Source organism: Colossoma macropomum, unplaced genomic scaffold, assembly GCF_904425465.1.
Source record: "Colossoma macropomum unplaced genomic scaffold, Colossoma_macropomum, whole genome shotgun sequence".
Taxonomy (NCBI): domain Eukaryota; kingdom Metazoa; phylum Chordata; class Actinopteri; order Characiformes; family Serrasalmidae; genus Colossoma; species Colossoma macropomum.
The window spans coordinates 31,908,142-31,923,863 of record NW_023494786.1 but is presented as its reverse complement, the minus strand read 5'-3'; the positions used below and the strand labels follow the sequence as shown (position 1 = coordinate 31,923,863).

The window sequence follows — 15,722 nt, the reverse complement described above, 5'->3', positions numbered from 1 at the left end:
ATCCGATTAAGAAATCTGATAAAGAGGCTGGATTATAGGCCCAGTAATCAGATTCCTCAGTGCATGTGAACTCTTACTCTGATTTCTTTCAGATTTGCGCATGCGCGTGAACAGACGACGGTACCAGAAATAAGCAAGCAGCAGAACTCTTTTGGAGCGGCGCTGAAACCAAACACAAAATGAAGGATTTAAATATTATTCATCTTCTAAATGATGTACGTTCATATTTTCATTTAAAGTGGCACAAAGTTTAAAAAAAAACCCTGTGCCATGATGTGTTTATTGGCTGGTTGTAAAGCAGAAATTTGATTACTGTCTGACTCTTTTAGACCTGGAGTTTCCCCATTATCTGACTCCTCAAGTGCATGTAAATGTGTTGATTACTGACAAAATCTGATTTTCTGCAGTTATCGGATTATTAAGTGCATGTAAACACACTCAAAGTGCCTTAACTGGAGCAGAGGTGGATCTTCTGAAATCACAATTCAGTCTTAGTGTCTGTAAACATTCACCGGCTCACAGACAGACTCAATTAGGCTGCTTTGAACAGAAGAAAGAAAGCTTGAAAGAAAACATGTTAGTTTAATTTATAATGCAAAAAAAGAACAAAGTGGGCATCACTTACATATGTTTTAAAGGAAATGGTTTGACTTGCATACACTGATAAACATACATACACAGTCCCATCCACCCATACAGTCCTGTTTTTATCAAATTCATATCAGAGTCACGTGTTTGACCATGATCTGGGATTCCCAGGATCTTTAATTCACGATCCTAATAAAGCCAAGCTAAGGCAAACAGACAGTAAATGAATCCAGCGAGCTCTGGAGCAGCTGGAGGACCGATCCACTGTAAGACATCACAACATTCATCAAAGACGAACTAGCAACACCAAAGCAAAGAGAAAAATCACCCAGAGGATCATCCAGCAACACGTTTCCACTTCTGATTCGTTTGATAGAGGATTTTTCATTCCCAAAGACGTTAAAGGAGCATTTCAGCATTTTTCAGATCAATCCCTATCCGTCACGTCTGTAATGCACTGTCCACTTCCACTTCCTTAAGCGTTACTATGGCTACGTTCACATTACCAGGTTGAAGTGGCACAAATCCGATTTTTGCCCTAATGTGACTCAGATCTGATGTTTTCAGGGCTGTGTGGACACACAAATCTGATCCTTTCAAATCCGACCTGAGACATTTTCATATGTGGCCCTAGATTGGATACGTATCCTATTCGTGGCCATGCGACCTTAATGTGACGCTCAGATCTGAATTCATGCGCATGAGGGTCATTTCAGGACACCGGTTCGTCACATTAATGACAGATTTGAATCACTTACCTAAATGAGTGTGAACCATTGTGTCAGAGAGATCGGATTTGAGCAAAAAATCGGATTTGAGCAACGAGGCTTGTAATGTGAACGTAGCCTAAGAAAGGAAAAGAAAACCCCGTGACTTCCCAGTCAGAAGACAGTCGACAGTCGACGAATTCCACCAGCAAATATTTACGCAAATCATACTTTTGTGTAACACTATAAATCTGTACAGCTGATTCTTTTACATTTGGGACTAGTTTTTAGAGGGAGAGGTTTGAGTTGTTTTGTTGGAGTAGTGGTGTGGGCGGGATTTTCACAGCGCCCCAAAGTAACTGGAACTACTTTTCTTACCAAGTTGAAAAGCTTTGGTAAGAGATGATCTCAGTCTGTCTTGTCCTAAACATCTGTATTCTTAGAGTTGAACAACTATATTACGCAAATGTAAAACTCCAGTCTGCTGTTTGTGAAATACATCGAGTCCTGGACTGCACAGCCTTTTGAATGTTGATTTTCTATTGAAATTAAAAACAGTCCATGCATAATCTGGGAAGCCTGCTCACACACCGACATAAAATTTTAGGAATTACTCTTAAAATTCAGCAACTCCCCATGAGCTTCTGTTACACAGTCATATGCAGAGGTTTGATTAGCCCTGGTCAAATTACAGGTTTCGCTGACTTGGTGAAAATAAGGCTCACACAGCAGGAAAAAGTGGCCCAAATCTGATCTTTTTCTTTATGTGTGACACAGATGTGTGTCTGTGTGTCAGACAGATAAACACACTGAATCTGACATTCAATTCCGATTTGAGCTTTTTAGTATGTGGTACTGAAATCCGATCCGTATCCGATACTCAGCAATGCGACTCAGTCTGAACAGCCAGATCGGAATTCATACAATGTTTCTGTACAAAACATTAGAAGAGACTCGTCCAAAACCCTCTGAGTTTGAAGGGATTTAGAAAGAAAGGCTGAACGCGGTCGTAGGAGAACAAGGCTGCAGCGTCAAAGAACAGATAAAAGTCTGAAAGCAAAGTTTAAAGAATCCGAGGACGCGAATCAAAGAAGTGACCGCGCCCTTTTTACATAGAGCTCAAACACATTCTGGGTGATGAGCCCAGCTGTCAGTCAGTGAAGCTTCATCATGGCTCCTGTGATGCTGGTGAAGATGAAGCTGATCCTCCGGGAGCGACTGGCGTTCGTTGGCAGTTGTGACTGTTTACCTCTGAATGAGCCACATGAAGCTCTGTCCTTTTGCGCATGTGGGTCAGTTTAGGAGCTGAACTGTTCAGACTGATGTCACATACAGATCACATTTAAAAGATAATGTGAACAGCCAAACAAAAAAAATCTGATTTGGTGAGAAAATCAGATTTTGGCCACTTTTACCTGCTGTGTGAATGTAGCGTAGCCTAAGTTGACATCCTCTACAAGTTTGAGGGAAAACATTTTTGCACTTAATTTCTATTTATTTGCTGAGTTTAACATAATGGAAAAAAAAACCTGCCAAAACATTTTCATACATTTTATATTTTATATTAAATCCAGCAAATAAACAGTAACTGTGCATTAAAACGTGTGTGTTCTCTGTAGAGGATGTGCTAATTTACTTTATTTTAGAAAAAACACCAAAACATGGGAAAATGGGTTTTCCGTTCAATTCCAAGTATGAGAGCGTAAACTGCTGTCCATGGCAATCAGCCGTACACTGCATGTGAAGACGTGAAGGACCGGGATTAGGCTGAAAAATGCTGCAGTGTTCCTTTAATTACCAGGAGACACACAGGAAGGCACCACTGCCTTTCCAAGCAGTGCACTGTGAGAGAAAATACTGTGCAGGCCTAGTTTAACTTCACTAACCAGAAATAAAGAAACCTCCTCCATAGATAAACACACAGAACTGCACAGGATAGATCACAGCATGCTCTCAGCACTAGGCCATGGGGCAAGGCACCCATACGAGGGGAAAAATAGATGTTGGAGATAAAATTCAGCACTGTGGCCTTTGATTCTCATAGCGTTTGCTCAGGTTTTTATGTGTTATGTTGCAAACGGAAGAATGACCAGACAGATATTGAGTATTGTGAGAGAGAGAGAACTGTAGGTGCAGTTACAAAGGTCACTTACGAGGTAAAAGATGTGAATGAACAACCTAGAAAATCAATCTTTCTTTCCATGCCAGTCCCACAGATGTACAAACCCAAATTACTGGCTTAATGAATTGAACTACATTACTTCCAATTCAGTTTAAGCCTCAACGGAACCGTTTTAGTTTGCAAGCCAACAGATCATAAACTGTTCCCTGGCGCTCTCGCCAAGCGAGCTGTCCAAGCTGTGTAGCCTTTTTTCTTTTGACTCTTGCTACAGACGTTCGGCTTCATTGTAAATGTGCAATAAGTATTAGTGAAGATGAACGACTTTTAAAGTTTTTCACATTATGAAAACATTATTAGTGGGCGGCTAAATGGTGTCAAGAACCATCAGGTTTGTGCAGGTCACACGTCGCTGTTTTTGACATGTGAAGAACTACAGAACGCCATCTCCAGTTTGAATGCTGCATGGATTTTAGTGCATCAGCCTTTCAGAACATACTGGCGTATATTCTAACCATCCTCGAGTGTCGGCTGTAGTGCAGTGAAACGTCATTTGTACGTCTAAATGTGCGGATCATTTAGACATGATTAAAAAACATCACTGATCAACACAATCACTGCCAGAAGCGAGTAAACTCGAAGGCAAAATTGTGTTGATGTAATACGTTGTACACGTTTAAATCAAATAATAAATTCAATGCTTTTTTTCAGTGTGAAGGTAAGGCTTTTGCACCGAGGATGGTAGCACGGCCTTAATGCTGATGGGTTCCCCCTCAAGGTCCGTCTGATGACCCATCTGGTCATTTCTCTGTAAGTATTATGGGAGAGAGAAAGTGCTACCCATGTAAAGCACTTCATTTTAGTTCCTCTTGAATCAGTTTCGTTTACTTTCGTCCATCACATCAGCAGCCCGAGGCTCCACAAGGTGTTAAAGTGAGATCCCAGGCTGGGTGCGTTTGTGCTGGGTGTGAGGGGTCGAGAGGCCTGCTTTAGTCTCAGGCTGGAGCAGAAAGCTGCTGAGTCAGGCTTCTTTCTTCCGCTCAAGCCCTGTCTTTACGCTTCAGCTTGTGCAGCTTCTTGGTGCTACTGTTCTTGTTGAGAAGCTTCATGACTCGCTCGCGGTGGTCCAGCACCTTCAACATGGCCTCCCGCGCCTCCGTGATCTGATCCATCACCAGCTTACAGCGCTGCATGTTCCCCTGCACAGAAAAAGGTACAACTAATTACACCAGTCGTCTTTACCCACATCAGCTCGTCTTAAGAATGCGTGGAGTTTCACCTGTTGAAGCACCTGAATGTGATTCATTATCAATGAAATCTGTGGTTTTAATCCAGTATGAATCTGCAGTGTGTGTAGTTTTTACAGTCTGACTGTAATAATTGTGGAGCGATTTTAATCCAGTATGAATCTGCAGTGTGTGTAGTTTTACAGTCTGACTGTAATAATTGTGGAGTGATTTTAATCCAGTGTGAATCTGCAGTGTGTGTAGTTTTACAGTCTGACTGTAATAATTGTGGAGTGATTTTAATCCAGTGTGAATCTGCAGTGTCTGTAGTTTTACAGTCTGACGGTAATAATTGTGGAGTGATTTTAATCCAGTATGAATCTGCAGTGTGTGTAGTTTTACAGTCTGACAGTAATAATTGTGGAGTGATTTTAATCCAGTATGAATCTGCAGTGTGTGTAGTTTTACAGTCTGACAGTAATAATTGTGGAGCGATTTTAATCCAGTATGAATCTGCAGTGTGTGTAGTTTTTATAATCTGACAGTAATAATTGTGGAGTGATTTTAATCCAGTATGAATCTGCAGTGTGTGTAGTTTTACAGTCTGACAGTAATAATTGTGGAGCGATTTTAATCCAGTGTGAATCTGCAGTGTGTAGTTTTACAGTCTGACGGTAATAATTGTGGAGCGATTTTAATCCAGTGTGAATCTGCAGTGTCTGTAGTTTTACAGTCTGACGGTAATAATTGTGGAGCTATTTTAATCCAGTATGAATCTGCAGTGTGTGTAGTTTTACAGTCTGACAGTAATAATTGTGGAGCGATTTTAATCCAGTATGAATCTGCAGTGTGTGTAGTTTTACAGTCTGACAGTGATAATCGTGGTGATTTCCTACTGAAATCTGTTATGTTAAACAGGTGGTGCATGACGCTGAGTGAATAAACTTGCCTGTATAAGCTCACTGATGCGGTGCAGGTCATCATCAGATCCAGATTTCTTTTTCGGTATGAGTCCTTCCTGGAGAGTGGTCAGACGGCTGTAGACGTCATGCTCCAGACTCGTCTGCAGTACAGCAGCAAAACAAGGTAGTTAGGATACGCAACAGGATATAAGCAACCTCCATTTCCAAGAAAAAAAACCCACAAACAAACAAACTAACAAACAAAATGATGTGTGTTGGATGATCCCAACATGCATCACGTTAAGTCGGCGCTGCGCAGGGTCGCATTAAGTCGACTGCAGCCGCTGTCCTGTTTGGTTCTGGGTCATTCCAACTCACCCCAAAGGTACTGGTATGAGCTACATCACTCCAGAGAACGTAGTTCCACTGCTCCAATGCTGAGGGGCTTTAAACCCTTCTAGCCCATGCTTGGCATTGGGTATGGTGGCCATTCAAATAGCCTACTGGTTCAATGCGCAAGTCATGAGACAACTAATTAACCCTAGTAAGTAAAAACCTTAGTTAAGAACTACTGTATGACTCATGTCTCTTGGCTTTGCTACTGTCTCACAGCAGTAAATGTAAATCTTAGCAGTTTAAAAATCTCCCAAATGTAGCCTTTAATTTGACTGCATCTTCATTCAGTAGTTTGTATTTTTTAATTAAAAATATTGATAATTTAATTTAAAAGTTAGCGATATTATGTTTTGTTTACATTTTTTTGTCTTAGTGCAGATTCTTATTAACAAAAAACATATTTTAAAACACTATTTTACTAAAAGAGGAACTATTAAGATGTTAAAGTAAGAAATAGTTGTCCAGCAAACTTAGAAGACTTACTTTGTGTTAATTAGATTAAAAAAAAATACAGGAACATGGTTTAAATGAAAGAAACTGCAAGGACAAACACAGAATGACTGAAAATAATGTATTCAAATGCTGAGGCTTGGACAACATGAGAAAAAAGGATTGTTGAATTAAACATCTCTAAAAGGAAGAATGAAAAAATAAAGAGAGAACAAAAGCAAAACAAAAAAAAAGGAGCACCACTGGTACTGGCAAAAAGCGTACTACAGAGCCCTGTGGGCTCAAACACAGCTGCTGCACAGCACCTCAATCTATTCGTCAGCGCTTTTCTATAAAGAAATGAAAAAGCTGTGTGCACAGTTGAATTCCTCTGTCTGCAATGGGGGGACTAAGTAGTTGAATCTACTCTGAGGGGCTGTCTGAGCACTTCTGGACATACACAGTGTAGCTGTGTCCCCCAAAGTCATTTCTTTTGCCCCCTTGTCTAATTAATCCTGCTGAAAGTGTGTGTGAATCCAGCTGTGCACCACTTGGTGGCAGCGCAGCAGCAGGAAGGACAGAAGCCTCACCAGCTGCAGCAGCTGAGCAGCACACAGATGGATCTTCCAGCCCTGAGCGCGACACACCGCTCCCTTCTGACTGGCCACATCCTGCAACGTGCCTTTCTTCTCCTCTGGAACAACACCACCACAACACGGACACACACATCAGTTCAGTGGTCGAAGATTTAATGAGAGTCTGAATTTCATTGCACTGTATTACGTGAAAAACGTTTGCATTGTCCATTTATTGCTTAAATAAACGTTATGTAGGTAAAGAGATCAACTGATGCTGGCTTTTTTATTTATTTGCATGAGAAGGTACAGTAAATACAAACAAAACAAACAGCAACCAGAAAAAGAGAGTGTATGCAGGAAACGTAAAAAAAAACAGAAAAGGAAAGTACTTTCGCTCAAGGGGAAAGAAAAACGTTTATTAAATTTATTTAAATAAAAAAAAAGGCAAAATCAGAAAAAACATGAACACATAGTTAGAGTGAGTAGATGAGTTTAGCTCTTTAGTTTAGCTTTCTCACTGTGTGATTTAAACCTATGTGAAGAAGGAGAGGTGCATTCAGCTACTCAAAGGCTTTCTATCTCCTTCCCACACAGTTAAGACTACATTTGCTGGTTTGTATTATAGCCTAGAACGTACGTTCTGGAATAATCACTGCATTTCTTTACTGTTTTTGCCTAGAGCCTGCTACCATGCCGCACTCGGCACGTGTCAAAAATACAAGATTTCAACTATAACAGATAAAAAAACAAAGAAACATCTGTGATACTGCGTGTGTCCCCGTTTCTTTAAGGACCTGTTCTGTTTTTTTCCCCTCAGTCCAACAAATCCACACCGATCAGGCATAACATCATGACCACCTCCTTGTTTCTACACTCATTGTCCATTTTATCAGCTCCACTTACTATATAGGTGCACTTTGTAGTTCTACAGTTACAGACTGTAGTCCATCTGTTTCTCTGATACTTTGTTAGCCCCCTTTTACCCTGTTCTTCAGTGGTCAGGACCCCCATGGACCCTCACAGAGCAGGTACTATTTGGGTGGTGGATCATTCTCAGCACTGCAGTAACACTGACGTGGTTGGTGGTGTGTTAGTGTGTGTTGTGCTGGTCTGAGTGGATCAGACAACGCAGTGCTGCTGGAGTTAGCAGGACACTTGAAAGCTGAATGATGAACAAAGCTGTAGATGATTCTAAAATTACCAAGAAAGCTGTAGAACATCAAGAATGATGTTTTACTAAAATTAACATTCAGATTTAAGTTAGTTGTGCTTACAGTGTATAATAATTCAAACCCTTGAAATTTTGAACATCTAAAAATACATTTTGGTGTCCAGTTGAATTTTATAAAATTTACATGCACATTGTTTTAGTTATTATAATATATCAAATAACACACAATTATTATAAGTGATTATATTCCGACAAACTCGGAATGGTACTGTACAGTTAAAAAGGATTAAAATGATGGCTTAAGTGGAATCCAGAGGCGGGGTAATGTTTTGTTCGATTGGCCAAACCTTAATCTGATCTAGCTTAATTCTTTTTGGTGCAGCCCAGCGTTAGAATGACAGACTCCTTTTTCAGTTCTACACTTTCATACTAAAGTACTGGTTCTGACAAATGATCTGAGTTTTTAAATCTACTCTAATCACAGCTGTGGATGAAAAATCGAATATTCAAATACGACGACTTGGCGCTCAAAGAAAAAGATACCACATTGCCTTTTACACGAACCTGTAATCATTTTATCATGAATGACTCTCAGTGTCATTAAAAGAGAGAAAGACACTAACGAAAAGAGTAAAGAGCATTAACTGGTCAGACCTTTGACGCGGACGTCGCTGTATCTCTGAAAGTGGTGGTACGCGGCCTTCCAGGGGTTTCGGTAATGTCTCAGCAGAGTGATCGGTGGGCGGATCCGCACTGGAACGTACCGCACTCCCTCCTCATCTACAGCACAACAACATAGAAACAGTACAGAGGAATCAATATGGATGCTACTTTCACATTACAGGCTTCATTGCTCAAATCCGATTTTTTGCTCAAATCTGATCTCTCTGACACAATGGTTCACACTCGTTTGTGTACGTAATTCGAATCTGTCATTAATGTGACGAACCGGCGTCCTGAAATGACCCTGATGAGCTCATCCTACTCAGTAACGTCATGTGAATGAATCACGTTCATCATCAGCTCAAACTAACGAGCAGAACGAGCTTCGCTGAGAAGATCATTAACTCTGATCAGCTCTCAGCTTCATTATTAGAGCGAGACGAAGGAGAAAAAGGTGAGATGAGCTGCTTTTCCACCGTTTACAGGCTTTAACTTCTGTTCGGCGCTGCTGCCATGGTAACGCTGAATGATGGCGCAGTGGAAAAAAGCACATGAATTCTGATCTGAGCGTCACATTAAGGTCGCATGGCCACGAATTGGATACGTATCCGATCTAGGACCACATATGAAAGTGGCTCAGGTCGGATTTGAAATGACCAGATTTGTCGTGTCCACACAGCCCTGAAAACATCAGATCTGAGTCACATGACAGCAAGAAATCTGATTTGTGCCACTTCAGCCTGGTAATGTGAACGTAGTCTTAGTGCTGGGGGGTGTAAAAATATACTGATGCATCAACTGTGCACTATTCTTAGCCAAAACAAAAGGCCTGGGCTATTTTCAAACATAAAAATAAAAAGGCACTTGTTATATCGTTAACAATCTGGGGTGGACAAATGCGCCACCGTGTCAAAGTACAGTTTCTTAATGTTTTTATCATTATCTTTGTGATGATCCAGTTCAGAAATCCAGTTCAGACACTTCCTGAATCTGTAGAGTCGCCCTTTCCATTCCATCTTATCACGAGATCATACGAGACTCACATCCGGAGTTATGAGGCTATGAAGAGGGGCTGAGATACACGTCATCTCTCTCTCACCGTGCGGAACTGGTGGATTTGTGTGTCCGTCTACATTCTGATTGAAACTGACCAATGGACACTCAGGAAATCACTGAGAACTGACCATCACACTGGAAACTTTAAATTTATGCTCCAGTCGCCTCAGACGTAGGCATGAAATGGTGTGTAAAAAGTTTGCAGCTGCTGAAGAAGAGGAAAGTAGCGATGAGGAGAACATTAATCCACTGCTTTATTCATACATTCCACTACTTTTGTGATCCTAAGACTTTGGTGAATCCATTTCAAGCACCAAAACAATTCATCCACATGAGTAAAGCTGTTTTCATGAGACAAAGACTTTCTAAAACCTTTAGAGTCAAACTATCTCTGCACACAGTGCTCCAGGTCAAAAGGGCCTCATTACAGACAGCTGAAATTGTTCTGAACATTGATATATATATGTTGGTATCATGTCGTATGCAGGAGCCTTTAAAGGCAGATTTAAGAATAAACCGATCAGGCATCACATTATGACCTTGTTTCTACGCTCATTGTCCATTTTATCAGCTCCACTTACTATATAGGTGCACTTTGTAGTTCTACAGTTACAGACTGTAGTCCATCTGTTTCTCTGATACTTTGTTAGCCCCCTTTTACCCTGTTCTTCAGTGGTCAGGACCCCCATGGACCCCCTTAAAGCAGGCACTATTTGGGTGGTGGATCATTCTCAGCACTGCAGTAACACTGACGTGGTGGTGGTGTGTTAGTGTGTGTTGTGCTGGTCTGAGTGGATCAGACACAGCAGTGCTGCTGGAGTTTTTAAACACCTCAGTGTCGCTGTTGGACTGAGAATAGTCCACCAACCAAAAATATCCAACCAACAGTGTCCTGTGGGCAGCATCCTGTGGGCAGCGTCCTGTGGGCAGCGTCCTGTGACCACTGATGAGGGACTAGAGGATGACCAACACAAACTGCGCAGCAGCAGATGAGCTATCGTCTCTGACTTTACATCTACAAGGTGGACTGACAACGCAGGGGCTTCTAATAGAGTGGACTGTGAGTGGACACAGTGTTTAAAAACTCCAGCAGCACTGCTGTGTCTGATCCACTCAGACCAGCACAACACACACTAACACACCACCACCACGTCAGTGTTACTGCAGTGCTGAGAATGATCCACCACCCAAATAGTGCCTGCTTTAAGGGGGTCCATGGGGGTCCTGACCACTGAAGAACAGGGTAAAAGGGGGCTAACAAAGTATCAGAGAAACAGATGGACTACAGTCTGTAACTGTAGAACTACAAAGTGCACCTATATAGTAAGTGGAGCTGATAAAATGGACAATGAGCGTAGAAACAAGCAGGTGGTCAGAATGTTATGCCTGATCGGTGTATATGCCAAAATCAAGACAACACCCTCAGACCCCAGAGGGTTACTACTGATGTGCTTTTATATAGGAAAATAAAATCTGATCTCATCTGATAACACAATCCAGTCAAAGTAAATTAAGATACAATACTGAAATTAAACAAGTTAATGCAAGGTGTGATCTATTAGTGCTCTAACAAAGTGCATCTACATAGAAAACATGACAACTGCTAACATTTTTTCCACGACACAGATGAAGAAAATCAATAAACCACAGAAAGTGAGGACGAAATAAACTGACCGATGTACTCCTTGGGTGGGGATTTGCGCTTTCTCAGGCCGATGGCTGGGCGGTTTGGTGAGGACCCTTTCCTCGTCAGTGCTGTTGGCCTCCATCATCTCGCTCTCCTCAGTGGAGATCACGTGCTGCTGCTTGCGAGGTTTCTTCCTGGGCGAGGCGCCGGGGGCGAGTTCCGCAGCTGGCACTGCCAGAGCAGGTGTGCCACTAGGAGGCGCTGGACCCACTGAGACACAGAACACACCTTGCGTTAACTTGCGTTAACCAAAAAGAAATTATCAGACACAACTGCAGGCATCGTAGTGAGGGTCACTGTTCCAACTAGGGTGGTCAAGATTATTCAATTAAAAAAATCATTGATTCAAATAATTGATTTTGATTAACCAGCTTCTGCTGTATCTGCAGGAAAAAGTCATGAAGTTTCTCCACAAGGGGGAGCTAAATGCACTTTGAGGCTATGCATGATTTGTCAGTGTGTGTATGTGTGTGTGTGTGTGTGTGTGTGTGTGTGTGTGTGTGTGTGTGTGTGTGTGTATATATATATATATATATATATATATATATATATATATATATATATATATATATGTATATATATATATATATATATATATATATGTATAGAATGGATACAGACCAGTGGCTGGAGGCTTTTTTCTACACTCATTGTCCATTTTGGTTCTGACGCCCCAAAGGACAAAAACAGACAGGTACTATTTGGGTGGTGGGTCATTCTCAGCACTGGTGTGGGGGTGATGTATTAGTGTGTTGTGCCGGTGCAAATGGATCAGACAGATGAGCTGTTGTCTCTGACTTTACATCTACAGGTGGACCGACAAGGTAGGAGTGTCTAATAGAGTGGACAGTGAGTGGACACAGTGTTTAAAACTCCAGCAGCACTGCTGTGTCTGATCCACTCGTACCAGCACACACTAACACACCACCACCAGTATGCAGAGAAACAGATGGACTACAGTCTGTAACTGTAGAACTACAAAGTGAAACTATACGGTCAGTGGAGCTGATAAAATGGACAATGAGAGTAGAAACAAGACGGATATATATCAGTATATGCTACATATTACTACAGTGGCTCTACAAATAAAGTCATAATTTAAAAACAGGCCTTCAGGGGTTCCGAGAAACACCATCCAATGGCTTGTTAGCGTACCTGGTTTTGATGAGTCCATTGGCTCCGCCTCCTGCTTTACGTTAATCTCTGGGAGGGTGGAGCTAACGGGACAGGCCGCAGTGCTAGTGGCTGCTGGGTGAGAAGACGGGGCTACAACATTGGCCATTGATGGGATGGGCGGGGTTACTGCCATGGCAGCAGGGACAGGCTGAGAGGGGGGCGTGGCTGAGGTCAGTAGGGAGGAGACAGGCTGGGCGGGGATTTGAGATGGAGGAAGAGCAGAGTTCTGCTGCTGTTCGGCGTTTTGGCCTGAAACTGAAACGGCCTCCACTGCAGCCGTCACCGGAGGGGCCAAACCCACCAGGATGTCCGGTTTGGGTTTCACTCTGTAAGAAATCACGAAAGAGCAGTGACAGTTTAAAAACAAGACTGTGGAAAAACATCCTGATACACCTAGTTTAGCTTCCACTGTTTTAAAGTAGAGGTGGGAAAAATATCGACACAGCGATAAACTGTATCGCTTTCTTTTGACGCTGGCGCCAAATATCGATTTATTTATTGAAACATGCACGTGCTGTACACGCTCTAAACAGACTCCCCCTCCATTCACTACTTCATGACTCCACATGGTGGCGCTAAGGCACTAATCAAATGAATAGGGTAAACCTGCGGTGAAGAAAAAGAAACTCATGGGAGAAACGGCGAGAAACCCATCAGACAGGCACCGTCCTCTGTCAAGTCGAAGGTCTGGGCCACTTCGGCTTTCACAGCATTGAAGAGACAAAGGAAATAAAGACTCTGCGATTTGCAAGAACTGTCTCGTTAAAATAAAGTACACAGGCAACGCAACGAACATGCACAGCCATCTTCTTTATCATCATCATCCTGATCTGGTTGTTGAGAAAACAGCTAACGTTGCCACAACTCAAAGTCAGCCTTCGTTAGAAAAGATTTTAGAAAAGATTATAGTGACTGCTTTATGGTAGTTTATGGCTATTTTACACTGGAATAATGACACACGCAGTCAGTGTATGTCAGTCAGTCAGTCGTGTTAAAGAGGATGAAGCTAAGCTACGCACTTTGTTTAAGCAAAAGAACACGAGAGGGAGTGTGTTACCACGAAATAACATCACGGCTGTGATTTGGTCACGATAACACACTCCTCGAGTGTTCTACTGCTTTTATACAACAGTGAAATAAATAAAGTAATAAATTAATAAACTGGGCCGTGAACGCGGCGTTTAATATGTTTTAATGTTCGCAGTTCCTTCACCAAATTATAGTTCCTTAACGAGCAGCTTGTTGCTATGTCAGAGTAACGAGCTCCGCCGACTTGCTGCACAGTCTGCTGTAAGCCCCGCCTTTTGAAGTACAGACTGAGCCATAAAACTTCCACAATATCAAGTTCAGCTCAGTTGTGTCAGTTTTTGCCAGATCAGTATTAATGTTGTTTTGTTCCAGTCAGTCTGTAAAGCATCTTACAGCCCATTTAGTTTGGCGAATGGTGTTGGGTTCATTTCTGGCTGATTCCAGGTTGTTTAGCTGTTCTTCTGTCACAGCTGCCGACTGAAAAGCTGCTCAGTGGTGATGACAGTTTGGGAATTTAGTGTCGTCTCATCTTCAGAGTCTGACCAAATCGGCTGTCGGTCAAATGTGATCTTAAAAGTGTCCATTTTCTGTTTGTGGCAAAGTAAGAAGTAAAAACATTCAAATGGCTTGAGCGTCTCCTACAGCGGTCAAAGTCGTTGCTTAACAATGGCGTCTCAGCGGAGTGATACAACATGAAAAAAACGTGATGTTATGGTGAAATAACAGCACGGTTAGAATGCTTCTCAACCAATCAGCTTGTGTGGCCGGAACTAACTTGTATAATGTACATTGTTTCATATTGGTTGTCAAATTCTGTGAAACTGACACTTATAGATACACGTAGACTGTAGATTTCACATGGAACTACACATAAACTGCTTTTGACCAGAAGTTGTGTTCTTATGCAGGGGAAAATAATGAAATCACAAAAATTACAAAAAAAGTGAAAGCGTTGCATTTTAAATGGCAGGAGAGCCGAGTCCTACCCTGCAGGTCGAGGTGACCCTGAGGTGCTCCTCAGTCCCCCATCCATCCTGCCAGAGTCGCCAAGCTGAGTAGGGATCAGGTTTTTCCTCACGGCAGCACTTCAAACATACGATAGATCAAAACAGAAAATCAGACACAAGTTTCATACCACATTCTGTTCAGCAGGGAAGCACCGATCATACTTTTTTATGGCTCATTCTGATTTCTTTACAGCCAAACTGTTTTGGCTGATTTTTATCAGCCTTTTTTAATCTGAAGATCACACTAAGGGGGAAAACAAACATATGAAACACACTAGTTCATTTCCAGCATTTAAAATGCCGAATCCAGACATTTAAAATGCCAAAATACAAATGATTAATTGGCTGATTTTGTGTTTTGAGCAAAGATTTACCGATCTCGATCCTGGCCTGTTTAGAGGGGTATTTTCAGTGAGGATCAGAATAGGCAAATATCGGAATGGGCTGAATTTCAGTCCAAACACATGATCTGCAATCTGCCAATTTATTGTTTGATTTTGGACGATCTGTGTAGCAGCTGCAGTAAATAAGGTGAGGGAGTCAGTGAGTAGTCAGTTCTCTCTTACTTTCAATGTAATCATTCATGTTATGACTTCCAGTAATAGAAAGTACTGGAAAAGTGCAAACATGTTACAAATGTGCATTTAGACCACACAGTGTTAATTTTGGGTTTAAAGAAAGACTAATACAGGAATCAGGAACATGTGGCTCTTTTACTGCCCTGTTACGGCTCCACAGCAGAATCAGATTTGTAGGTAAAAATAAAATAATCCTCCTTTACAGTAAAATTAAGCTCTGCTGATCGTTCAACACAGTTTAACAATAAATGGTCTTAAACTCTGGAGTTAATGTAGAACTGCTAATTCACCCTTTAACACTGAAGATTGGCGAAGACTCCTGGTCACACAGACAACAGTCTCGCCTAGCTAGTATCTAACGGAAAGGCACAGAGAGAGATTTAAGACGAACATCGATAATTTGGAGACGG

The 15,722-nt window shown here is 41.7% G+C and overlaps 1 protein-coding gene across 1 annotated transcript in view; it reads right to left on the bottom strand.

Annotated features, from left to right (window-relative positions):
• Positions 1-2,142: 2,142 nt before the first annotated feature.
• sap130b (Sin3A-associated protein b) overlaps positions 2,143-15,722 on the bottom strand; it is a 34,447-nt gene continuing 20,867 nt past the window's right edge. The window contains 8 exon segments of the mRNA XM_036565359.1: positions 2,143-4,613; positions 5,590-5,703; positions 6,958-7,061; positions 8,771-8,896; positions 11,510-11,540; positions 11,542-11,732; positions 12,678-13,024; positions 14,714-14,812. Coding sequence (XP_036421252.1) covers positions 4,455-4,613; positions 5,590-5,703; positions 6,958-7,061; positions 8,771-8,896; positions 11,510-11,540; positions 11,542-11,732; positions 12,678-13,024; positions 14,714-14,812 — 1,171 coding nt within the window. The 3' untranslated portion in view covers positions 2,143-4,454.